Source organism: Crotalus tigris, unplaced genomic scaffold, assembly GCF_016545835.1.
Source record: "Crotalus tigris isolate CLP2741 ecotype Arizona unplaced genomic scaffold, ASM1654583v1 scf7180000024337.5909745, whole genome shotgun sequence".
Lineage (NCBI taxonomy): Eukaryota > Metazoa > Chordata > Lepidosauria > Squamata > Viperidae > Crotalus > Crotalus tigris.
The window spans coordinates 4,873,788-4,900,950 of record NW_024100507.1 but is presented as its reverse complement, the minus strand read 5'-3'; the positions used below and the strand labels follow the sequence as shown (position 1 = coordinate 4,900,950).

At 36.4% G+C, this 27,163-nt stretch overlaps 2 protein-coding genes across 10 annotated transcripts in view; one reads left to right on the top strand and one right to left on the bottom strand.

Annotated features, from left to right (window-relative positions):
• GPLD1 (glycosylphosphatidylinositol specific phospholipase D1) overlaps nt 1-15,976 on the top strand; it is a 65,105-nt gene extending 49,129 nt beyond the window's left edge. For all 6 annotated transcript variants that reach the window (XM_039325441.1, XM_039325442.1, XM_039325437.1 and 3 more), the window contains 14 exons: nt 333-453; nt 1,700-1,839; nt 3,165-3,351; nt 4,181-4,291; nt 5,467-5,541; nt 6,256-6,412; nt 8,085-8,226; nt 10,369-10,471; nt 10,586-10,679; nt 12,067-12,243; nt 13,403-13,563; nt 14,166-14,192; nt 15,185-15,235; nt 15,841-15,976. In XM_039325441.1, coding sequence (XP_039181375.1) covers nt 333-453; nt 1,700-1,839; nt 3,165-3,351; nt 4,181-4,291; nt 5,467-5,541; nt 6,256-6,412; nt 8,085-8,226; nt 10,369-10,471; nt 10,586-10,679; nt 12,067-12,243; nt 13,403-13,563; nt 14,166-14,192; nt 15,185-15,235; nt 15,841-15,918 — 1,624 coding nt within the window. In that variant the 3' untranslated portion in view covers nt 15,919-15,976. The remainder of the gene's footprint in view (nt 1-332; nt 454-1,699; nt 1,840-3,164; nt 3,352-4,180; nt 4,292-5,466; nt 5,542-6,255; nt 6,413-8,084; nt 8,227-10,368; nt 10,472-10,585; nt 10,680-12,066; nt 12,244-13,402; nt 13,564-14,165; nt 14,193-15,184; nt 15,236-15,840) is intronic.
• Nucleotides 15,288-27,163, bottom strand: part of MRS2 (magnesium transporter MRS2) — a 37,634-nt gene continuing 25,758 nt past the window's right edge. For all 4 annotated transcript variants that reach the window (XM_039325452.1, XM_039325451.1, XM_039325453.1 and 1 more), the window contains 6 exons: nt 26,138-26,268; nt 25,098-25,214; nt 21,810-21,962; nt 20,412-20,529; nt 19,673-19,786; nt 15,288-18,322 (listed from right to left, as the gene is read on the bottom strand). In XM_039325452.1, the coding sequence (XP_039181386.1) occupies nt 18,212-18,322; nt 19,673-19,786; nt 20,412-20,529; nt 21,810-21,962; nt 25,098-25,214; nt 26,138-26,268 (744 nt within the window). In that variant the 3' untranslated portion in view covers nt 15,288-18,211. The remainder of the gene's footprint in view (nt 18,323-19,672; nt 19,787-20,411; nt 20,530-21,809; nt 21,963-25,097; nt 25,215-26,137; nt 26,269-27,163) is intronic.

The following is a 27,163-nucleotide window of genomic DNA, read 5'->3' as shown; positions in this document are numbered from 1 at the left end:
AAATAAAGGGCTGGTATAAACTTTATAATCAAGAACTGTCATTTTAAAAAACATTAAAATACTAAAGTCTCCAGTGTGAAGAACTGCAGAGACAACAAGGGAATGAGTATTTAAATTAAATACAAACTTGATTCAGCATTATTTAAGAGCGATCACAGTCTCAATTCAGAAAAACAGGAAAACCTTCTATTATTTTGTAACTAAAATATTTGAATTGTTTATTCATTCATATATTTTTGCTGACTGCAATGTGAATTTAGGCAGCCCCATACTTATCTCGTTTTTATCTTCCTATACAGAACCTTTCTACTTATTGTATCTTATTTCAATAGGTTTAAAGAATCCAGAACTCAGTACCACAGGAAGATAAGTTCTGAAGTGGCCAAATCAGTTGAAAAGAATATCAGTTATACAGAAAGAGGAGTTTATTTAAAAATTCCCCATTGGACAATGGTAATTTCTTTTCGGTCTAAACATAAATCGCAGGAACCAAATATATGATTGCAATTTAGACATTAATTGCTGGAGATCTGCAGGATTGGACATCTTTTGTTTGTTTAATTCTTTAAATATGATTCTTTAAATAATATCCTAGCTCAGTGATATGTACAAGGGAAGTCAAAAAAGGCACAGTGGTGGTTGCAGCAGAATGATCAAACCCTTCCACATTTGCATATATGTGTGCCATTGGCATACATGCAGAATGGCCTGGACTTTAAACTTTGATGTAAGTTTTATTCCTTTGTAAATGTAGAATTTGTTCTGACTCTAAAATTGCAGCTTTGAGTGTAGTTGGGCAAGATTTGCTGGATGGATTCAGAAGAGGGAGAGAAATGAAAGCTGATGATGGGGAAAAGAGAAAGGGGCCATGCAGAAAGTGAAGCAGTTTGTCCTTGCTGAGAAAATTAGCAGCTTTCTGTAATCCTCACCAGTTTTTGAGTTGTTCCCCAGGCTTTTCTCAGCAACTCTATTGGCTACAAAATGAAACTGAGAATCTGAGGAGGTCTAAGAATCAGTAGATTAGAGCCACGTTTTCTTCCATTAATAGGGGTATACTCTAGCAGTGTTTTACTCAAGGATGGACTACTTGGTGTTTCTTGAGGACAGGAATGGACATGTTCCTCAGCCTGTCCGGACCCACCGTGAAGGCAGACTCTGCCTGTAATTTGTTGCTCCAGTACAAATGTGATAGTTTCCCATTGCTGCTCAGACAAGCTAAGTGAAAAGTCAGTGAATAGTTTAGCCATGTGTGGGTGTAGGGATGTAAGGAAGCAAGTCTTTCTGGTGCTGGGAAAATTGGCACCAAAAAGATCTACTTCGCTTCTTCTCTTTTTTTTCATTTTTCTTATCCTCATTGTATATCAGACTAAGTATTGTAGCAATATCTACAGCACGAATGAGCACTGTGCTGGTATTTAATTGACAAAATGGACAGGATATATATTTTTTAAATTTCTTCCTGGAAAACTTCTCTAGTTAGCAAACAATTCAAGAAACCAGCGCCATGTGTTGCATTGATATCTTTTATATAATGAAACAAACACTAATACATCATTAGCTGTGCCAGTGTCATACGAGGCTTCTTCGCTGCAATAATGTCTCTGCAAAATGAGAAATGGACGTTTACATCTAATATAAATTGCTACTCCAGCATCCAGTAAATGGTTACGCTGCTTATTGGTCACATCTTATTTCCCAGAATTATCTTCAGTTCCAAAATAGTGACACAACAAAGAGTTCAGTGAAAGAGCTGGCAGTCCCACAGCAACAGTCACCTAAATACATCACCAAGCCCAGTGCTTCATATTTTCTGAAAACTCCATATGCAAAACTTGGATCGTGAGTACTGATTTATACATTTGTTTCTGCTATCTTTATAATAGATAATTGCTTCACTGGTTTAGAAATAACCTTGTCAGTGAATCAATATCTATGGAGATTTTCAATCTTTTTTTTTTCTTTCTCAAAGGACCACTGGACTTTGTTGCCTTTTTCCTTTTCCCTTTCGCTTCTCATCCAAGAAGCTTCTTCAGTTCTAGTTAACTGGGTGGGGAATGGAAGGATTTATATTATTTGCAGCCAGCTGGCTATTACCATACTGAGAGTCATTGAGGCCATTTGGGGGTTTATCTGTATCCCTCAGATACCCAATGGGTATGGAACCTTCTTGGGACTGCTGAAAGGACTGTGATGAAAATAGGAGATAATGGCTGTCCAGTCTCTTAAGAAGAGACTGGACAGCCATTTGTCCGAAATGGTGTAGGGTTTCCTGCCCGAGCAGGGGGTTGGACTAGATGACCTCCAAGGTCCCTTCCAACTTTACTACTATTATTATTATTATTATTATTAAGTAGTATCATACCCTTCCTCCTGTGTTGAGGGAGGGCTGTTCAGTTTTAATATAGATAGCGTCTTTGACTCCTCTTTCAAACCAGTGGTCTTCTGTATCCAGAATGTGAATTTTGCTGTCTTCAGAAGAATGAAGATGCAGATGAATCTTGTCCTAATGAGTTTGTTCTCCTGTGTTGTGCCATGCATTTTTAAAATAGTTGTTTAGTTTCCCCAGTGGTAAAAGCCTACACATTTCTCACTGCATTGCGCTGGACATACCACATTACTCTATTTGTCTCTGGGTGTTTTGTCCTCAGGGTGGGCAAACTTATGTCTTAATGTACTCCTGGGTTTAAAATGTGCATTTATGTTGTGTTTGTTGAAAATCCTCCTGAGCTTTTCCGATATTCCTGCAGTGTATAGAATGACAACGTTGCTCCATTTGTTGTTCTCTTCTTTTCTATTTGTTGTGAAGGTGCTCCTACTGGATCTTTTTGTGGATTTGATGAAGGCTCAGTTAGGGTAGTTACAAGTTCTGAGGGCTTCCTTGATAAGTTTTTGTTCCATCCCCCCCCCCCTTAAAGTAACATTAAAAAAAAAAGCAAATTGAAAATGAGATAGATCTGGCAATGTAATAGGCTGTTAGGCAACTACCAAGAATGGTGTCTGTAGGTCTGTTGGCATTTCTGGGTGCTAAGTTGGGTCCCTTGATTTTTCTTCAGGATTTCTATGGAATTACATCTAACTCTAGAAACTATCCAATTTTTTTTTTTTAAATCTGCACAGGAAATGTCATACAAATGGACATTGGCACCATCTTCTCTCATATGCAGGGCTATGGCTTCAGCTGACCTAAATCAGGATGGATACGATGACCTGGTGGTTGGGGCACCAGGTTACAGCCTGGTTGGACACATTCAGTTGGGACGTGTCTATATTGTTTATGGCAATGAATCAGGTTTGCCTCATTCCAATCTGGACCTTGATCAAGAAGCAGATGAAATACTAGAAGGCACTAAGGTAACAAAACAAGTCAAACATGGATAATTAAATATGTTTTGTCTTTATTTTTGGATCGCTAGTTCCATTATTATTTTCCCTATTGTAATTGCATTAATGAGGCTTCTTCTGTAACTAACTGAACCTAGACTACTGTAAGCCTTTCCTTCTAGATGTGTAGAAACTATAACAACCAGAATTTCCAGCCACTGTGACCTCTGTATGCTCCAAGTCATTTATAGGGCATAAGGTTGAGGAAGGCTGTACATTAATTGCTACCAAAATCAAATAATTGGGAGACCTAAGTTAGGTTCACAACTGATACTACATTTGGTCATTGTTTTTGTCCTTTACATGGCTTATTCAGGCAGCATTTATAATTTATAAACTATTTCATAGAAATAAAATGAACAGAATAACTTGATGTATAGAAGTGCTAGGAACATACTCATAAGGATTGACAGTTCAAATAAATTGTATATAGATGGCAAACAAATAAGATGTTGTTCTCTTGGTAACTGTGAACAGAGTTCACTGGTGATTTAAATTAAATTTGTAGTTAGGAATACAAGAACTTATATTTAAAGAAACAAAATTTAACAGAGTTTAGTGCAGCATCAACCAAATCCATTTTAGCTCTTAAATGCTTCCTACTTAATGAGTTAAAGAATAATTTGCCATAACGTGTTACTATTGAAAAAATAACAATGTCCAATATATATATTATCTAAATGTGTCTTCTTTTTAAAATAGCTTTGGCTTCATGAAATGTATTTGAGTGTGTGTGTGTGTGTGTGTGCACATAAATGCCTGTGTGTCTATGCAATGAATATGTCTATCTTCTATCTAGCCTTCAGGAAGATTTGGTTCTGCCATAGCAATTTTGGACTTCAATGTGGATGGAATATTGGATCTTGCAATAGGAGCCCCATCAGTAGGATCCCGGGAGCTTAGTTACACGGTAGGCAACTGTAAAATGCTAATATAAAAATATAGTTAGTCTGGTGCAGTTGGCCTAGAAAGCAGGAGACTGTGAGTTCCAGGCTTCCCTTAGGCATGAAAACCAGTTGGGTGATCTTGAATCAGTCGCTTTCTTTCAATCCAACCCACCCCTCAAAGTTTTATTGTGAGGAAAATGGGAGGAGGGAGCATTTTGTAGGCTGCTTTTTTAAAAAAAAAAATTATTTCAATTTTCAATACAATTCAATACATTATATATAAAAAAATAAAAAAGAAAAATCCCTTTAAAATAAGACCTTAGGTGTCACTCGTCTATCTCCCCCCGACTGCTTCCACCCTCTCAACCTTCCTTCCTACTTCCCTACTCCCTCTCTCATCTCCTCTCTCCCCTCATCCCTTCCTCCCATCCAACTTCCTTCCATCTCTTCCTCCTCCCCTCTCATCCCTCTTCGGATACAGTTCAGGGGAAATACCCGAGTGGCACCTCGCATTTTGTAGGCTGCTTTTGTATAAATAAAGGTGGGTTATAAAAATAATAATAGTAACCTTGCTAATTAGATTGCATTTAATGTAGGCTTATATTTTGATTGTCTGAAATAAAAAATAATAATGGGAACAATTTATTGGCCATCTTAGAATTCATCTACATACAGTATAGTCCTCACTTAGCAGCTGCCTTGTTTAGTGACCATTTACAATTACAATGGTGAAGAAAAAGAAACTTTGTGACCAGTCTTTGCATTTGAATAGCATAGCTGCCCAGAATCTCTTTGTGGTGAGATGGGCAGCAAATAAATGTAATGAGTAAATAATAAATAAATGTGTGACTTTTGTGGAACTGTAAGCAAAGGAAAGCTGAAATAAGATTATAAGTAGTTGCGGTTTCTCTTAGTGACCGCTTCAATTAACAATCAAATTGCTGGTCCCAATTGTGGTTACTGAATGAGGGTTACCTGTATTTTATATTGACCCATATCTTACAGAGGAATTGATTAGTTTAATCTGGATTACAAAGGTTTGAGTGGTTTTTGTAGTCCAATCCTTTTATGCGGTTTGCTGCATTTTGACATTGTATCATATTTTAACTCACCTAATTATGAGAAATGCAGTTTAATGTGAAGATGAAAAGAATAAAAAATAAAAGAATCTATTACAATGTTATATTTTCTTATTTAGGGTTCTGTATACGTATTTCTTGGCAACAGAGGAGGAGGTTTCCACAACCTTCCAAATATTACAATAATTTGTCAAGTAAGTTTGCTGATGAAAAGGCAAAGCATGGAATTCAAATTTAATCCACTTTTTTTTTGCTCAGTCACAAGCATCTTGAAAATTAATTTCCCGGATATTCAGTACAATTTTTACTCGGGATGAAAGCACCATTCTTATGTGTCCTCCTTCAAACACAATCAAAGTACGTGTGTAGGGCACATTCTTCTTTAATGGATACATTTTAAACATATATTCAACCATTCAGGAATGGATAGTGCTAATACAGGGCGGATTCTTTTGATAATTAAAGGTAAACTATCGCTCTACGCAGTGTTTCTCAACCTTGACAATTTTAAGGCATGTGGACTTCAACTCCCAGAATTCCACAGCCAGCAATGCTGGCTGTGGAATTCTGGGAGTTGAAGTCCACATGCCTTAAAATTGTCACAGTTGAGAAACACTGCGTCGAATGTGTCTAGTAGTTATGCTTCAATATTCAGTAATATTACCTATTCTATAAATAAATTTTACCGAAGATGCTGTATTTCAGCAAGTGAGTTGTATATTCTTTTATGTGGGAACCAAATTATTGACAATAGAAGTTGTGGGTGCTTCATCGCCAGAGGTTTTTAAGAAGAGATTGGGCAACCAGTTGTCTGAAAAGATATAGGGTCTCCTGCTTAAGGAGGGGGTTGGACTACAAGAAGATCTCCAAGGGACCCTTCCAACTCTGTTATTCTGGTACTTTTGCAGGAAATATATTGTAATCTAGGCTGGTCCCTGCTGACAGCTGATGTTGACAGGAATGGAAATAATGACCTGCTGCTTGGTTCCCCATATGCACCTGCTGGTGGAATACAAAGAGGATTTGTGACTTCTTTTTATTCTTCCTCTTACAGAAATGGGCAAAGTAAGCTTGTTTGGAAAATGTGTTTGTTTCCTAAAGTATCCCATACTGGCACTTTCAAATTCTTGCTGAAACATTGTCAGAATAATATATCTGGGTCCTTCTTCAGGTTTTTAAGTAGCACTCACAGAAATGATTCCTAGGCAACATATTTAATGTTAGTTCACATATTAAACGTATAACTTGGTTAATTAATTTTGTATTAATTTACCCTCATCCCAGGTTGAATTAATGCAAGAGATTCATATACCATCCCATAGCTTTTCACACAGAGTGTACTGGGTTCCTTCCTGAAGCAGTTGTCTTCATGGCTTAACATAGTATTTCTCAGCTTTGGCAACGTTAAAATGTGTGGGCTTCAACTCCCAGAAATTCTGGAAGTCCACACATTTTAAAACTGAAAGGTTGAGAAACTCTGGCTCAGAAAAAGATATCGAGATTCTTTAAAATCTTAAGTTCCTCCCCAAATCGAGCATTATTTACATCCAAATCTTAGCCACTGTACCCAGCCCATTTTAGGAGCACTTCAAAATAGATGCATGCACATGCACGCACACACACACAAAGACAGAGGAGGAGAGAGAGAGAGGGAGGGAGGGAGGGAGGGAGGGAGGGAGAGAGAGAGAGAGAGAGAGAGAGAGAGAGAGAGAGAGAGAGAGAGAGAGAGAAACGGGACATTTGTTTATATAAGCAACACAGAGATGTGCTGGATTGAACCCTGATATTTACAAGGGGGTTTGTAGATCGTACATCCACAATCATCTCCTCCTATCTCAAATTTCAGGATACAAGTAGTCTGTAGAGGTGAGAGACAGGCAAAGGTCGTGTGCAGAACACTGCCCCTCCAAAGCTTGTGTTTCTCTTCTCTCTGCATCTATCTCCCCCCTCCCTCCGCTTCACATCACCTTGGCGATGTGAAAGTGCGCAGGTCTATGTGACCTTGCTTGCCTGTCTGATAACAGCTAGCTCGTGTCAACAAGATGTTATTAACTATTCCCTGTTTCTGGCCTCTGGCTTCTATATTCTTGAGGATTGGTTGGGAGTTTAACCAATGAAATGCTATTGCCATGTAGAAACTTTTGCTTCCTGTGATCTCTATATAAACAATAAAAAGCTGCGTACCAGCGGCCATTTTTTGCACCCTGCAATGACTGAGCACTGATTACTACAGTAGTCCTCAACCTACAGCTGTTTAGTGACCGTTCGAAGTTACAATGACACTGAAAAAAGTGACTTATCACTGTTTTTCATAGGACCATGGTAGCATCCTCATGGTTACATGATCAAAGTTCCGGGTTCATGCAATTAACTTTTGTGACCTTCTGACAAGCAAAATCAATGGGGAAGCCAGATTCACTTAATCACCATGTCACTAACTTAACAACTGCAGTGATCCACTTAACAACTGTGACAAGAAAGGTGGTAAAATGGGGCAAAACTCACTGAACAAATGTCTCGTTAGCAACAGAAATTTTGAGGTCGATTGTGATCGTAAGTCGAGGACTACCTGTATTCATTCTGATGGGAAATTCTCCTATCTGTATATTTATCTACATGTATTTAAAGTAATGGTTCATGCTACACAGAAAGATTGAACAAAGCAATGCTTCTTGTATGTAATCTGTTTCAAAAACAGAACTTTCGGATCAGCACTAGTTTTCTCCTTATTTCTCAGGCCTGCTTTTTGTATCAGATGCTGACTGGATGGTAAAAGGAGAAACAGATTATGCTTGGTTTGGCTCATCACTCAGCAGTATCCAGCTCCCAAATAAAATCTTGCTGCTTATTGGAAGTCCTTTTGGGAGAAATTGTACAAGGTGTATGCATTTATTTTTAAGTACCTATGTATGTGATTGTCTTCTAGGCTATCTTCACAACCTATCTGCTGTACTTTCTCACTACAAATATATGCAGCAGATCCACTTTTTCTCCAAATGTTGATCTGTTACATACAAACACACTAAGCTCTAATAATAGACATTTTTCAAGTATGACCTTGTTTTTTGCAGCTGAATCAGAGATATAATTCAAGGCCCCAGGGTTATATGCCTTAGCTACAATTCCTAGAAATTTCAAAAGATGACCTCAAATTATAACTTAATGTGTTAGAAGGGGAACATTATTAAATGCATGACTGGAAAATAATCATATTTCAATTAAATATAAACATATATAAAATAAAACCAGTATCAATTTTACTCTGGCTCTGCCCATGACTTTTAGGATTATTTCCCTGGTATTTCCCCATTCAAAGGCTATGTAGAGCCCTTGGAAGAGAAAAATGGTCCACCTTTGATTTAAAGCAAGACTAGTCACACAAAGCCTGAAGCTGTGTCTATCCTAACTAGGTTTTACAACTGATTGTATTATAGAGCGCATATAGTTCTGCATTAACAGGTATATATTAAGAGCTGTGATGGTGCAGTGATTAGTATGCAGTATTGAGGCTGATTCTACTCACTGCTGGCAGTTCGATCCTGACTGGCTCAAGGTTGACTCAGCTTTCCATCCTTCTGAAGTCAGTAAAATATGGATACAGATTATTGGGGACAATATGCTGACCCTGTAAACTGCTTAAAGAGTGCTGTAAAGCACTATGAAGTGGTATATAAGTGCTATTGCTATTGCTATATAATCAGCTGCCCGCAGTTCTAAATACTGGATATATAATCCATTCATCTGGTTCAAAATATTTTTTTCTGTTAAAGTTGTTCAGTAACTATTTTTCTCCTAAAATAAAATGTTTATCATTTTAAAAGTATTTGCAACTCATTCGGGATGAAGGCCACGAGTCATTTCCTTGTTACAAGTAGAGCCCAAGCCTAAGTATTTTATTTATTTGAGAGTGAGTTTGCTTTGTTTGTCTGTCGAATTTATAACCTGTCTTTGTGAGGAGTACAAGTTAAAAACCATACAATAAAACAGATAAAAGAAGGCAGTCACTTGGGGGCAAAGGTAACCAACACATTAATACAACCCTCTCATAAGCTGCATACTCTCTTAACAGAAAACAGTGTTTATCAAACTTGGCAGCTTTCAGATGTGTGTATTTCAATATACTGAGGAGCTGGCTGGGCAATTCTGGAGTTGAGGGCCACACATCTGAAAGATGCTAAGGTTGAGAAAGACTCAAAGATTGAAAACTTGAAACAAATCAGATCTTTAAAGCTTGTTTAAAGGACAGAAGGATTGGGGCTCTTCAAATCTCTAGGCAAGAGAAAACATTACTACAGAGGCAGGCACTGTAACAGATAAGGAATGTCTATTAGGTCTCTGTTTTAGGTTGATGACACTGTTTTAAAGATTGAAACTGCAGCATAACCACTCTGTCAACGGGATAGATGGCTAGACTTCACGCCATGAAAGATTTTATAAGTCACAACCAACACTTTCAATTGCACCTGATAAACACTATAGAGGTAATTCAGACAATGGAGGTGTTATGTGGGAAAAGTGAGATACATTCATAACTGTGTCTTCATTGCTGCATTCTAGATCAGCTACAGCTTCCAAGTGATTTTCAAAGGTAGAGCCATGTAGACCATGTTCCAGCACTCCATCTGTGAGATACTAAGACATGAGTAACTATAATGAGTTCCCAGTCCAGAAAAGAGTGCAATTGGTATTCTGGACAAAACCTCTCCAGAGAGTTATAAATTCATTTATAAATCTATCTGCCTTTGGAAGAAGTAGATATTTAAATGTGGCACCTCAAGCAAAGAAAATGAGCAATGATCTGGAGGATAATGGGAAATGTAGTCTATATATTTGGGGATCACTAGTCATATTAACCTGACAAGTTGAGATGAATAGCAGAATAGTCCAAAAATTGAGATTCTGAAATGAAACTGATATTGATGATGATTCTATAACATGTCTTGCAATTACTATTTTTTTTTAGTATTAGTGTTTATCCTAATTGTTCTGTTTTTTTTTATTATAACCATTTTGTATTCTAGCCTAGGGTGCCATTTATCCGAAAATAACAGGCAAGCTGTTGGAATGGTATATGGCTATATCCCACCAAACACCCAAAGCTGGTTCACGTTAAGTGGGGATGATGTAAGTCTTTGTGCTGTCCTTTGAAATAATATAAAAAACAAGAATGAGAAAATTTTTGATTTCATGAGACTAACTATATATATATGTATATGTGCTCATATTATAACCATGCAGGAAAATGGGAAATTTGGTTCAGCTTTGGCAACCGGTTTCCTTTCCATAGAAGAACTCTCTAAGCAAGTACTGATAGTTGGTGCACCGACACAAGGTATGCAACTCTGAACTTGGAACAAGATTTGGCAGCATTTTTATTTCAGTAATGCATTATGACAGAGGATAAAGAAATTCCAATAGGCAAAGAATCATAATACGGAATCTAAATTTACTTATACAGAAAGTTTATTAAAATCCATCCAACTTAATATACATGCATTGTTTATATACAATGATGCAGACCTGTTGTGATGTGTGTTGCTTTTATGTTGAGAAATTGATATTTCTGTAATATTTTGTCATTGTTGGTTCCCAGACCAATTCATTTGAGTCCTTAGCCCTATACAACTTTACATAATATTGCACAAATAATTGTACTGGATTTGTTAGGGGATCTATTTTGGATTGTTTAGGTCTTTTATATCAGGAAGTAGATCTTGATGTTCAGACATGTGATTTCAGGTACCTCCAGAAAAATAAAAATAAAATTTGGGGGATATGGGTTGTCTACTTCTGATAGAACATGAAGATGCCTTCTAGCTGAATCAACTCCTCATGACTGCATCCATGCAAATCTGTTGGAAGTATTATTAAATAGTTCTTCTGGAATGTTTTTCAGTTCCTCAGTCTGGCAATTTCAAGTTTCGCTGTAAATGAAAATGTTGATCACAATGGCATTACTATTGGAAAATGAAAATATCTCAGTTTTAATCTGTAAAAGATTCCAAATCAAAGATCAAAACACTCTGAAATACTTCCCAATGTTTATTGCAGAAGATGAATGGGACCATATGCAGCAATATACTCAATATAGGGGTTTCCCACTGCGTTAGACTTATACTCTTTTATTGCTGATTTCATTCCTTCCCTTTAACTAGTGCTTTTGCATTTTACTACATGTGTCCTGTTTTACTATAGGTGAAGATCTAAACTGAGCCATGCTTAATATTAGAGCAATAGTCCAGCTAACTCATAACTTGCATCTCTGTTCTCCAATATTCTGTTCATTTCAACTTTTTGAATTTTGTGGCTTGGAAATATGCAACCATTTAGTGCAGTGTTTCCCAAACTTGACAATTTTAAGGCATGTGGACTTCAACTCCCAGAATTCCACAGCCAGCGTTGCTGGCTGTGGAATTCTGGGAGTTGAAGTCCTCATGCCTTAAAATTGTCAAGTTTGGGAAACACTGATTTAGTGCAACCTCTAGCTGAAAGAATATCTCCTGGCTGAATTACAATATAGTTTTCATTAAGACTGGAAGCTCTGCACATGATTATTCTAAAAGCAGGTCTTTGTTGATAAACTACTTGATCATTACTTCAAATAGATTCAGTAGAGCCAGTGTTTTCTGCATTTAAATGTGGATTCGTAACTCAACAATGCTTTCTTGACATTTTTTTATAGCAACCATAATTTTGTCACCTTTATTGGTTTTCTTCAGACAGTGTCTTCAGGATTTCATTTATATCCTCTACACTACACCAAGCAGGAAGTGTTTTGATATATGACTTGATGGAAAATGGCAAGCCTTCTATACTTAGCACATTCAATGGAGATAGGAGATTTTCACGCTTTGGAGAAGAGGTGCACTTATGGGATCTGAACAACGATGGACTTGGTATAGTTAAAACTTTTTATTGTGAAATATCAAAAAAATTGCATAGTAAATTCTACTGAGGGTGAGTTCAGTATTCCACCATCCTCTTTTTCTTCCGGGGAAGTAAATTTGAGGATTGTCCTCCTGTGTCGCTCCAGGACTAAAACAGTAAATCCAAAGACAAATCCCTGTTTCCAAACTTGCATTCTAAGATCACAACTGAGAGCTTGGTTGCATCCTGGAATAGGTGGATGATTGAGGCTGGACTAGATTGCTCCTTTGAGACCTCTGTGTGCACTGATCCTAGGGTATACCTTAGTTTTCTGATGAGCCCCACAGATGAAGCGCCAGAAGTGACACTTCTGTTTCTGCAGAAAGTCTAAAGAGTGAATCTAACTGAACATGAATATTTTGTCCATATTTAGTGATAAGAGCAGTGAAGCATTTTTAGTTTTCTGCCCTTATTGTTTCTGCTGATAGCTAACCAGTAGCTCTGGGTAGAGTGATCCATCCATCTATAGAACTGCAGTGAGTATTCATGCTATTTGGTGAAAAAAGTGACTCAGTTTATTTGAAGCTGGTCTCTGGCCAGATCCAAGTGAGTTGCATAGTGCATTCTTTCTGAGGGTATCTGGACTGAATTAAATTATGTAACACTCTAAGAAGTGAATAAAGTCCTCCAATCTGCCAGCTTGGCCACCTGTTGGTTAAATTCTAGCTCTTTCTGGGCTATCAAAGAAGCCCAGAAGGTGACTATGGGACGGGTCCATGTAGTATATCACCCTCTGAGGGAGTGAATGGACCTCTGGCAATGAAAAAGGTGGGTGGTACGCCTCAATAAACCACTGGACCCCTTTGGTTGCTTCCAATTTTGTGAGCTGCAATAGCTGCCAGTTGGATTCTGGATGCAACTCAAGGTTTTGGTTGTTACCTATAAAGCCTTTCATGGCACAGAGCCCAAGTTATCTGACCGTCTCCAATTGTTTCTCCCTACTCAATATTTTCATGCAGAATGGGTTGCTCCGGGACAACCCCACAAGAAGTCATGTGGTCATCATGCTTAATGACTGCTTTGCTCAACGATTGAGATTCGGGTCTCAACTGAGCTTACAGGTTGAGGACTACCTGTACAATTTTGCTAATATTTATAGTGTGAATTTTTTGCTGTGCATATTGGCAGATGAAATTATTGTATCATCGCCTCTTCGAAATGAAAAAAATATGGGTGGATTGTTTGGAAAACAAGTTGGATATATTTATATATACAGTGGAAACCAGACCACTTCGGGTCATGTGACAGACGACTGCAAATCATGGACTTCCCCTTGTCCTGAAGACTGGGTAAGTTGTTTGTTAACTACACTTAAGCTAGTTTTAAGAAAACTAGTTTTAAATTATATGTTTATTTAAATGTAAAACACTACATTTAAAATTCCTTTTTAAAGTTAACTCTGATATTACATAAAACTAAGCAGCAATATAATAGCACAACCATATTACTGCTTTATAATAAAACTGTATTATTTCAGAAACATACCTAATCTATTACATATATGTTGTGAAGCTGAAGAATAAAAGCTATACTAAGTTACCTAAAAAGAAACAAAACAAAACCTAACAAAAATAAGGCTTCAAAAAAGGTGGAAAAAATACCTGACTATACTAACTAAAAAAAGCAAAACACCAAAACATTTATCTTTTTTACACACAAGGACACAAATTGATTAAAACATATGCATGTGTACCAAAAAATGTATGATTGTATACTGCTCCTGCTCAGCAGATAGTACCATTATATATAATCAATTTCTGCACTGAACTGAGTTTCCATAGTAGAAATCATATTCATCAACTCAGAAACCCTTTAGAAATATTTGTAATTGATTATTGTACTAGTAAAAAATAATGGTAGCTTTTCATTCTTTTCTTTTTTCCTTTCCCAGGCACAGTATGTTATCATCTCTCCAGAGGTATGATAATAAAATGTTTTGATGGGATTATTGCTTTAACACTAAGGAATCTTTAACTATTAAATTGTCAATTGATTCAAATATTAAAACACCCAATTACTCGAGCTTCAAGTTATAATAAATGTCTTGCTGTTTCTAATCTAACATCATACTAATAATCCATTAGGACCAGGAAAATAATCCTTCCATTTTCACTCAACTAGACCCAAGCATTAAATTATCACAAGTAGAAAAAGGGTTTCAAACAGTATGGATATGTAACTTTGGGACCATATTTAACATAGATTTACTAATTTAATCAATCATGATTAGCATAAGATATAGTAATTAAAGTAGGATAACTTTAACAACTGCAATGTTTAGTAAGTGTAGAGCTTGTTCCTGTTATTGAATCATTGATTTCAATCAGATGTTTGGCTAAGCAAAAATGTTTAGAATCACCATTTTCATCTTATTTTGATCGAGGGCAGTGGCTTTTGGAGAACTGAAGCTAAAGCACAGCTAACAGCCAAATAAATCATGTCTTTCCATTTACCTAGCACAGTGGTTCTCAACCTTTCTAATGCCGCGACCCCATAATACAGTTCCTCATGTTGTGGTGACCCCCAACCACTTATACATCACCGGGTGCCAGGGTCGTGGACAAAGAAAAGGGGAAAAAATGGCAGACAGCCTTGTTTGGCGACCCCCATGAAATGGTCGTCCCGACCCACAGGTTGAGAACCACTGACCTAGCAGGTTGTCAAGAGAAAGATCCTTGCCAGAGAACAAATTACAAATTAGTTTAACAACATTTGATATTGCTTAAATGTTATGTGACACAATCTCAGTGCTATAACATGTATCTTCATTCATTTGGTCACTAGAAGCTGTTTGCTCAATAGATATTGTATTCCAATACTGCTGTTCCTCATTGTAGGAACTCGTTAGGAACAGCATTGAACACCTTAATTACAGAGTATGACATTGGTGGCTATATATTCTCATTGCAGGAAAAATCAAGATTTGGGAGTGCTCTTCTTACAATAAAAACTGGAGAAAAGGTAATTAAAACAAGTAGTACTGGTTTTTCTCACAATGGAAAACAAGGCCAGATTGAAAATCATTTGCTGTTTATTACTAGTAAAGGAAACATACAGAATTGACTGTTTCAACTCACAGAAAACCAAAATCATTTGTAGAAAAAACTCCATGCTAGCTACATCTTTTTTTCCTGATCATTTAGCATTTAATGGAAGCTTTCCAATCTGACTTTTTAATCTTCCGTTCAATGGTGTCTGATTCTTGGATGACTGCCTGGACAAATCCCTGCAGTTTTCTTAGCAAGCTTGTTTAGAAATGATTTCCCATTGCCTGTTTCCTAGGTCTGAAGAGAGAGTGATTGGCCCAAAATCACTCAGCTGGCTTTGTGCCTAAGGCAGGACTAGAACTCCACTGCCTTAATCACTAGACCAAATTGGTTCTTAAAGTAATTTAGTGCCCTCCAGATGTGCGGAAAGTGTAATTTCCCCAATTCCTAGAAGGCCATGCCGGCTGAAAATTCTGGCTGTCATTTTCCAGTCAACAAAATAACCTTGTCACAAAAATTTCAGGATATAGTTTTTTCCTTAGGATGCAGAGTATTAATACCTGCTTTCTGCCTTGACAGAATGAAGTTGTTGTAGCTGCTGAAAGAAGTTCAACTAAAGCCCGACTTAGTGGAAGGCTTTTTCTTTACACCTTCTGATTATCATTTTGTGCTTCAAAGAACCTCTTCAATGAAGTAATCCTGAGTTTTGTGCACCAGTAATTCCTGCATAGCAAATCTGCTCCTGACTTAGTATGTGAACAATACTAAACCTTTTAAGAAGTTAATCATGCCTCTTAAAATTAGTGTATTTTTTAAGATATTCATGTTAAATGGAATAATGAGAGGAAGTTTTTCTAAATCTTTTGCAGCTTTTGGTTATTAGTTATTTTAACAGTTGCATGACAACAGATATAGTCTTATTTTTTAAAAAAATATTCCAACAGACTTGGATTTGGTATATTGGAGAACAAAGTCAAGAAGAATCCTAAATGTTGAGTTAACAGCATCAGTAAAACAGATTTTCTCTTTATCTCTATCATTATAACTTTATACATTAAGTAGTGTTAACAATACTTCTATAAATAAATGAGTTGAGGCTCCAGAACTTTGTGACCTTTAAGAGAAACTGTCTCAGGCTAACAGCTATTTAAAGAATATTTTTTATTACTGATAACTCATTTGTCCTCCATTGCATCAAACTTAAGTTTGCTATCTTGCTCAGTTGTTGAAAACTGTCCCCTAGCCATGATTCATGGCTAATCATATTGACATGACAACCTGGAGAGAATGCAAGGTATTAAAATGTTTTTCCTCCAGAACAGATAGCTACCTAGCATATTTCCAGTCCAAATTAATTGTCCAGTGATAGGAGTTTGTACATCCTCTAAGCATGATCCTTTCTAACATTAGAGAACCAATATTGGATAAATTCAGTAAATTTCAGAAGCTGGCTCAATATTCCAACTACGCCGTTAAATAATTTCTATAGCTCATGTACAGAAAGCCCTAGGCTTGATCCCTAACACTTCTAGTTAAAAGGATCAAATAACAGATGGCAATACAAAAAAACTACTCAAAATTCAGACTTGTTGTTGTTAATCCGTACGGACAATAAGTCAAGACAAATATACATGTCTCAGGATAATGTTGCAGGATCCAATCTGGGATGGTCACCAGGACTAGAGGTTTAGTCTTCTGAGCTTTCGGACTTGTGCTGGACCCTATTCATGCATTCTGGTGAGAGAGAAGTTCCCCGAGGATAGGGTCCAGCACAAGTCCAAAAGCTCAGAGATGAAACCTCTAGACCTGGTGACCAACCCAGATGGGATCCTGCAATAAATGAAGGACCCAAGCTAATACTATTGCAGCTTATCCTCCAAACCAATTCATTCCCAATTTTGTCTACTGTGAATCAGGTTTTCTTGATACTATTTAGGATAATAATTAACATACCATCTTAAGTTAAATGATCTACACAATGGCTGATTTATTAATTTGCCTCTGATGCAAAGCAAGCAGTAAGTACTGTTTTTCTGACTGAGTAGCATTTTGGAACCATTCTGAATAGAGTCATATTACAACAGCTGTCATGAGACTGATGCTGCATTGAGATAAAAGTACAGATAACTCTTGACTTACAACCATAACGGAACCTGCCCATTATGGTGACATGCCATGACAGCCATTGAGTGTCTCACTTAACGAACCCTATTCCTGCTCTCACCAATGCAATCATTAAATGAATGTGCAGGTTGTTAAGAGGAGCATGGAGTGCCTCAACAATCTGGAAAGCTGTTTTTTAAGGAGGCTCCACAAACTTCTCAAACAAACGAAGCCTCCTTAAAAAGGGAGAGCTTTCTCCTAAAACAGTACTAGTAACTCTATTTTTGGTAGCTATGACAGAAATATAAAACTGAGTAAAATAAGCTTTTTACCTTTCGGAATCCAATAACTGAAGAGTTAGCAATAAAACTATCTTTACAAAATACTAAATCTAAACAATAGAACATGAAATTAACATTCTGGTATATTATTTTCAAAAAAAGAATTTGTTATCAGAGATAACACTATTTTTACATAAATATATCTTACTCTTTAGAAAGAATTTAGACAACATTTTTGCCTTCTATGAACTATGCCTGTGAAGGAATACATGTAAAACAATTATTATGGTTGACATGGTTTTCTTATATTGGCAAAAGGTTAAATTTTATCAGAATTCCCACAGAAAGCATTAGTTAAAGAAAAAAAGGTTGTTTTTTAACATTTACATGATTTAAATTTTCTACTGTAGTATTCAAAACTCTGAAGTCTTCTCTCCATTACTGAAGATTTTTAACTTCTTATTTTTGGGATATAACACAGTCAAATGGTAAAGGCTGCTACATTTTTTTAAAAAACGAAATCCAGGATGATAGTCTCAAGTTCAAGTTATCCTGGCGTATTCATGTCATTGGCTGGTCATTGTACTTCTGCTTGACTCAAAGGATTCTGTTTTGAAAACATTTTTAAACTCTACTTTTCCATTGGCTGTCTGCGCTTTTTTCAATAAAGTTGGCATCTAAAGAAGGAAAAGATAACAGAATGAGGATTGTAAAAACGGGTGGAGAAGCTAGCGTTGTGCTTAAGTAAGCAAAAGGAAGGTTGCTTGTGGACTTCAACGCCCAGAATTCCTGAGCCAGCTATGTTGAAGTCCAGAAGTCTTAAAGTTGCCAAGGTGGACACCTCTGATCTATACCGTACTGCTATTTATGAACATTGGCAGCATATCGCTATTTACTTGCTTAAAATATATCAAACACTAAATATAATATAGTATCCTTGGAGAGTGTAAAGTCATATCTAATTAAGGTACAATGGGGAAGTCTGGCTTGTTCCTTAGTCAACAGCTACGTACACCTAAAATATGCTCTGAGATTCAAATGGAGGTTTATCAATCGTGTGCACCTCTGCTAAGTTATGTACAACCACTGTTAAGCAGAATAAGTTCTTAAAGGACTACATTTGACCTTTTAAAATTGGAGCCTCCCTTCAAAAGCCTGCCAGAAAGCAGAGGTTCATTCTGACTGTTATTAAGAATTCTGCCTGAAATTAGGATGCATTGTCTCAGAGGGTAAATGATGCTGTGACCACAACAGGAAGACACAATTTAAGGCAGACACAGCAGCAAAGCCAGACTGTAACAAATACTCATACACAAAATAATTTTTCAATTCTTAATATCCTTGCAAGCATTTTCAAGAACCAAAAGCTAAGCAATAGAAATAAGAATCTGAATAAAGCTTGTAGATTAACATCACTTGGATTGAATACAGAGGACAGAACTAGAAATATGCAATAATTCATCGTCCTGTTTGTTTTATTGATATCCCACTTTTATTCAGGAACTCAAGATAAGTGTACAGTATTCCTTTCTCTCATTTTTCCCCCCATAACAATCCTGTGAGGTAGGTGTGAGAGAGTGACTGGGCCAAAATCACCCAGTGGGCTTTTATGGCTAAGGGTGGATTTGAATCCGGGTCTCCTTGATGCTAGTCCAATATCTTAGCCACTACAGAACACTGGATCTCGTGTACTTAAAAATCTAATACTCCAGCAAGATACATGGCAAACTAAGCCTCTTCCATACAACAGACACAGAAGAATGGTTCTCTTCCGAGGTTAACACAAAAAATCAAATCACAGTTGTCCTCTGTAATCTCAGAATGCAAAACAAGGAATAACACCCTGAAGTTATAGGAAGACAAGAATCTGATCAAATATTAGAAAAATATTATACGCTACTCATGATTCAAACTGAATTTTGTTGATGGTTTTATTCCCAATATACTGTACCTTCATATGAGATTTAAGCTAAAATGTTGGGGAGGAATGAGGTAGCTTAATGTAGTAATAGTGAAAACATACTTACTGGTGGAAGCATTGACGGTTCTAGATGCCGCCCAAGAAATGTAAGCAGGCGCCGCCAAATTAAGCCACTGCCTAGGAACATAATTCCTGTCACCAGCCAAAACATTCCATGGTTCTAATATGGTAAGAGCACAGAATGAATAATTCTCACCTCAGACCTTTCATTAGTTTTTAAATCTTACTGCATTTTTTAAAATGACTCTTAACTGACAATATTAGATTTATTTACCCAGGGGTATCACTTAATATATCAATCCTGTAGGAATGTGACATGGAAAGTGAACAGATCCCTGGCATACACAATGGATCCTTTTCTTTCCACTAGGGTTCATTAAACAAAGACAAGGGCTTTAAGCTTTCTCTTTTTTCCTCATTTACTCCATTGGACCTTGCAGAAACTTTTTCTGTCCTTTAAAGAGGACTGGCTAAAGAAGACAGCTTTCGTTCAGATATGGTTCTGATCACTAGTACAAATTTCACCAAGTTGAAATGCCAGCCTTTTGATGTAACCTCACATAAAACAAGTAAGGCTGCTATTCATCCCATAAAGAAAAATACAACACATAAATAGCTTGAGCATAGTCTGAAACAATGCTCTCACGACATTCATTAAACAACAAATATTCTATTGTCAAGTTCTAATAGCCAATTAGTACAATGCAATTAAAAGCAGCCTTTGTGGCTTTACCAGAATATTTTACAAAATATCTAGAAATGTTGTTTTTAGTATTGTTTCTCACCTCTTCAAATGATGATTCCAAATTCATACCAAATGCTACTCCTATCAATCCAAAAAGTGAGATTGAAAAAGTACCCATGGTCAGCTGCAGGTTTAACCTCATCATAACATTGCGGTGGCTAAAAAGGTAAAATATAACTCTGTTAAATTGAAGGATTAAATGTGACCGTTAACATTTGCTTCAGAGATTTAAACAACTTTAGAGAAGATGCTCTTTCATACTTGCTTCTAGGAGTAGCAACCCAGTTTACAACCAGTTTTTTTTTAAAAATAAACCACTAGCCACTACCACTTACATAGTTCAGCCCAGCCTATGTTACCATCAATTTAATGCTACTGTTGCTCTAGAACAGAGTTTTTCAAGCTTGGCACTTTTAAGAATGTGTGGACTTCAATTCCCAGAAGTCCTCAGTCCACACATCTTGAAATTGCCAAGTTTGAAAAACACTATCCCAAAAGGATACTATTCCCCTATTCCCCCTATCTTGCCGGTTGGCCACCTTGCATTCTGCTGTCCCTGTTTTTTCCAGCTGATCTTCTTCCCATTGCTGAAGAGGTGAGCCTGGCCAAAGAAGCTGCTATTTCTCCCTGAAACTTCACTGAGGCCTATAAAAGGTCAGCAGCTGCATAGCAGGTACACCTCTGTGGCAAGAGAAAGAAGATAGAGAAATTCAGCTGGGGGGAGGGGAGGGGTGGCCAGAGTGCAGGGCAGAGATCCAAAATGGGAGGAGAGATAAGTGGGTGGCACACCCTGCAGTTATAAATGTAGGTGGGCTGCCAAGCACCCAAATTTTGATCATGTCACCACAGGTGTAACTTTGAGGATTCCTTTAGTGCCATCATAACTTTAAATAGTCATTGAATGAATGGAGTGGCTGTGCAACTTGTTTAAGATATGTGTGAAGACCTGACTTAACGCAAACTTAACTTTGTGGAAACTTTTTTGAACATGTACAAAAATGGCAGATGGACACAATGCTAATAGCAAACCGACATATATGTTGGTTAACTTGCTTACTAGTTTTCTGCAGTGGAACAGTTACAAAGGTTAGGGACTGCTTATGTAATCATAATAGCTTATGATTAAGTTCATTTCATTATTGACAGAAGACTACCAGTCCATCTCTAGAACCATTAGCTTCATTCAAAAAATTAATTCATCAAAAGCAAAACAGACTTTGTCAAGTTAGCATTGATAATGGAATGTCTCAAAGCAAAGCAATATAATTTATTAAAATAACCAAATAATTTATAGGAATAAAAAATAAATTTATTCATTTCCTCTGAGAAAAAGCTTTATAAACAAAACTATTTTATAAAGAAAACTATTTAATCTAAATGTCAAATGAGTTTTAAAAAGTGTATGTTAAATTTTAACAATATGTTCCACACAGCTGACCTGTCTAAGTTGATAAAGATGATACTTTCAGAATCATCAATCAGTATTTTAAGTTCCCGGGTTTCATTCATAAGATCTTCTGCCTGCCTGTAGTAATTTTCCAACAGCAGTTCCATCTCCTCCACATGGTCAATTCCAGAAAGACTTGCCTCACTGTGAACAATAACCGTAAGACCATTGCAAATAGAAGCCATAGTGATAGTATATATGGCAATAATACTATACAATAATGGAAATTCACTTTTTATCGACCAAAGAAAGGTCTTTCTAGCAGTGTTCAAATTAGAGGATCACTATCACTTGAATGATATCTACAATGAATGTTGTATCACGAGTATTTAGCAATTAGGAAGAACCTTTAGCTGTACATTGGATCAGCGACACTATCATTCATCTTCCTCTAAGCCAGTGTTTCTCAACCTTGACAATTTTAAGGCATGTGGACTTCAACTTCCAGAATTCCACAGCCAGCATTGCTGGGAGTTGAAGTCCACATGCCTTAAAATTGTCAAGGTTGAGAAACATTGCTCTAAGCATGTTCAAATTAAGGTTTTCACTTATGGCAGGAAAAAAAATGTTTCTCTATCCTGGCCATGGAAATATATATGTACTTATTGGAGAAAAATCTAACAAACTCCTGATTAACCTGTTTACCTAACAGATCATATTCTGTTCTTATTCTGCAGGGTTTATATTTCAAAATATTTTTAAAGTGAGATTTTCAAACTAGAATGGCTTTATTAATAGTCCATGTGGAATACAAGCTTGTAAGCAAACTAACCTTGGGCCTTTTTAATGATTATAAATTATCTTTACCCAGAAGACAAAGAAGATAAATGGATAAAAATATCTTTAGTAAGAAGCGTAGAAATGGTACAATAATGTGGTAAATGTTGTGGATATATAGTACTATATTGGAATAAATATAATATCCTGTACACTGGTGATAACATAACTACAGCTAACAAAACCCTGACTTCTTTATTGCTTTGATCTTGAGAAAATCCCGTTACGTACATATTCTACAGCTCAAATAAAAGAGGATATTAGGAGAAGGGTGAAAATGCCCTATGAGTTTGTGGGGAAGAATGTATGAAATGAGCATAGCTTCAAGACTTAAACACATTTTGGGAATATTTGTTGTGTTAATTCTATTTATATATTTTAAACGAATTGACAAGTTAATAATAATTCTTAATTGATGGCAAAAAAACACAGGATTTTTCTGTAAAACTATAGCTTTTATATGAAAATGGTGATTTCAATGGCGACAAAAGCTCTGAATGGCAATGAAAACATTATGTTTTGTTACTATGACTTATATCCTTATCACTCCCGACTTAAGACTACTACAACATGTCCCGCATGGGACTGCCTTTGAAGATTGTTTGAAATCTGAAGCTGATCCAGAGCACAGCAATTCAGGTGCTCGCTGCAATTCATTGGTGGGAGCGCATTACACCAGTACTGTGGGCCCTGCACTGGTTTCCAACACTCAGCAGAACTGCTTTTCAGCAGCTGCATCAGCTCTTTGGAATGGCCTCCAGCACACATCCAGTTAGTTCCTATCCTAACTTGGTAAGCTGCTCAGAAAAGAGTACTTCAGAGCTAATTTTGGCTTTGGTTTCACCTTCATTTGGCTATATTCTGGTTGGATTAATTTATTATTATTTTATATTTTCATTAGTTGCTGAACCTTTCCTTTTTATTTACTGCAGTGTAAATATACATGGATGTCAACTCCCAGAATTCTGGGAGTTGCATGAATTAGAGTAGGGGTACCCAACCTCCAGGCCATGATTCGTTGAGAACCGGGCCATGGAAGTGGTGGGTGAGCATGTGTCCGCCGCTCGCACAAATGCAGCTGTACGCACTTGCTTGCCCGCTGCTCACTTGGAACCATCCTCCCCCACCGGTCCGCAAAGCTGGAAAGATTGGAGACCGCTACATTAGAGTTACCAAAGGTTGGGTAATACATCTTATATATTCTTATTTTTTCCTTGTATCCATGGAGATTATAGTAGTCTACATATGAAATTAAGGAACAGCAAATATTTTGTTTGATTTGAAAACTAGGCTGATTACAAACAAAATCTTTTGGGCTTTATTGGGCTTCCCAACAGATGTTTAGAAAGGGCTGGCAATCATCCTACATGAGAGATTAAATAAATTGGAAGCCATTCTAGCACACATGATCTGGTCACGTTCTCCAGTAAAATATTAATACAACGTTGTATTTTGGAAATTAAGGTTTAAAGATGTTAATGTTTATTTTAGTATATTTCCCAAACAGAATTTGCCTACTTCTGGGGAGGTTTGGATATATTATGCCTGGATTAGAATAAAAAAGGTAATTATGCCATTTAGGAAGTTTGGGTTTCAGATTCTAAAGGATGGGTGTCCAATCTTTTGGTTTGCCTGTGCTGTGCTGATTGAAGAGGAATTGTCTTGGGTCACACATAAAATATATAATAGATGTATATAAATAGTAAACTTCCTTTTTTAAAAATATTTTTTATTATATCTTGTGGGGCTGCATTATTCCAGGGCCACATTATTCCAGGGCCACATGTGGCCAATGAACAGAAAAGGAAGGTCTTGATTTACCAAAGTGTAAAACCATGTTGCAGCAATTTGAGGTTGTAGAAAAATAGATAACATTTGCCACTACTATATTATTTGATTTTATTGCTCATATATTTTCTCATCTTTTAATTTTTTGCTTCATTTTTCTTCTGCTGTTTTGCTTTATGCCTTGCTAGTTTTACGGTATTCAACTTTTTTTATTACACAGTTTGGGGTGAATTATCTGAATGATATTCAGGGTTCTGCTTTTTATTTATATTCCACCTGTACTCAAGAAAATCAATTAGAATATTTTTAAAAATAATGAAACCAAACCAGTTTTGACTCAAGTATACCAGAATTCTATTGTAAGTAGATAATCAATCAGATTTTGGTGACAGCCCACTGAAATACATTTGTTATCCTCCGTATTTTACAGAAACCACAAATTTTCAAAGGTCACAAGTCATTAACTAGTAGCAATAATAATTGTCAGACAATGGTTAATTGGTTTCTGATAAAACAGCATTTGACGTGCTTTTGAGGGGAGCAGTATATGTTCTCGGTACAGCTATGCTGTGCAGTTGTTTGTGCAATGGAAAATTAAGACATTTGGAAACATAACCAGTTTAAACAAACAAAGGAACTTATGCTTCCTCCATCACAAAAACTTTGAAGTATAATTTGGACCACCAGAAACACTCTTTTACAACCTATACTTACAATACTTCTGGATCTGTCCATTTAGTCAGACACAGTTCTTCCATGACTTCTTTGTCATCTAGGATTTCCAATATTGTCTCTTTGAAAACTTTAAGATCAGTTTCTAATTCTGACAAACTAAAAAATAAAAGCATAAGAGATATATCACAAAACATACTATGTTTTTCAAATTAACCAATATTTCACTGAAGTTGTTTGTACATATGAGCTTGCTGTTAGACCTCTTTCTGGGTCAAGTCAAAATCCAAAGTGCAAGTCATTCTTGAAAACTCTTCACAGCTGAGCAATAATGTGGGCCATTTATGCTTAGACATAAACATTTACAGCAGCTTCATGTTATATGAAGCCACTGAAATTAGAATCTGTTATCTGGTTTCACAGATACAAAAATATCTTTCATTTAAAATGTAATGAAGTTGGGATCTGCTACCTGAAAGACATCGTTGCCTTTATGAATCAGTTGGGATTTGTAAGAATCTGGTTACCTCTCTAATGTAGCAGAAAAGGTTAAGTGGTAATAGCTTTAACACTATACTTTAATACTACTATAGTGGTATTAATATTTTTAAATTTCATTATTAATACACCAGTTTCAAACAACTCTGTTAACCAAGACTTTTAAAAGTGGCTATTATTTGATTTTCTGCGATTGTTAGTTCTTAGATTTCAAAGGCATTAAAACATTTTCTCTTCGTCACTCTAATAGATTTGTAATATAAAAGTAAAAGAGAAATTTAGGTAGTTTGTTTTTATATCGGGCTCAAAATATTCATCTGTTTCAGCAATGGTTTACGTTGTCTTATTTCCACAACCATGTGGTGTTAAACTGTTGCATCAAAAAGATTATTAACTGCATCAAGTAGAACTGAACAAGTCAATTCAGCATTCAAGACAACAATCTACAGTGCTTTTATCCCTGCCTAATATTTAGTTTAAGCGATCTGTTGTAATAAGTGTAGTTGTTATATAATTCAAGAAAATGGCTGACTACAATTTACATTAACAAGGTTATAGAAGAGACTGAAGGTAGACTTGCTTACCTCTTTCCATTTTGCAGTAAGATATGGACTTTACTCCTATCCAGGGACAAAAGCTTAGGGTCCACTAAAGCATTCAGCGTTTCAAGAATTTGAGGCTGCAGATGGCTAAGTTTGCCAGTCAGGTAGCTGATCTAGATAACAACATGATCCTTTATAAGAATTAAAACAATTCTTTTAGAATGCCTTCTAAAAAAGTTCTTTTGTCCAGCAAAACAGACATATCATCTTGAAGTTATAGCAAACTTGATAACGCAGGCTGAAATATAGGCAAAACATCCTTCCACTGGAATTAAAACCTATACCAACCTTATAAGTATACGATGGATGCATGGTGAAATCTTTTTATTATTTTATTTCTCATTGCCACTGATTTAAATAATGAATTTAATGTTATTATGATATTGACTTGGATATGTATGCAATAACATGCAACATATAAATATTTAAAAGTAAACATTCGTGCTCAAAACTGCTTCTGATACATGCCAGTTATTACACTGCACAAAATAAGCGACTTGTTTTTTTTAAAAAAATGAAAACCAGAATATCTTCACTTGTGGTCAAGTCATCCCTTTTCACTTTCCTTCAAGGATCTCACAATATCCTTTGATTATTATTATTATTATTTGCATTACACTAATTACAGGAGTTGTCAGGAAACTAGCTCAGAAACACAATCTTTAAATACAGAATACATTAATAAGGATAGCCATTTGAAGTAACCTATAGCAGGGCGTTTCAACCTTTTCACCCATTGTACCACTTTTAGGATATGGCAATATCTGAGTACCACCAGTCGCCTAGCAAGGTGTCAAAAACTTGATGACGAAAAAAAAGGAAAAAAGTGATAAAGTACAGGTAGTCCTCGACTTACAACAGTTTGCTTAGTGACTGTTCAAAATTACAATAGCACTGAAAAAAGTGCCCCCCAAGCCACAGCCAAGCAAGACACCTGCCGGCCCGCCCGGCGGCGCTCTTCCTCCTGTCCAAGGTTTTCATTGTGATGAGCATTTCTGTTAGGGAGTG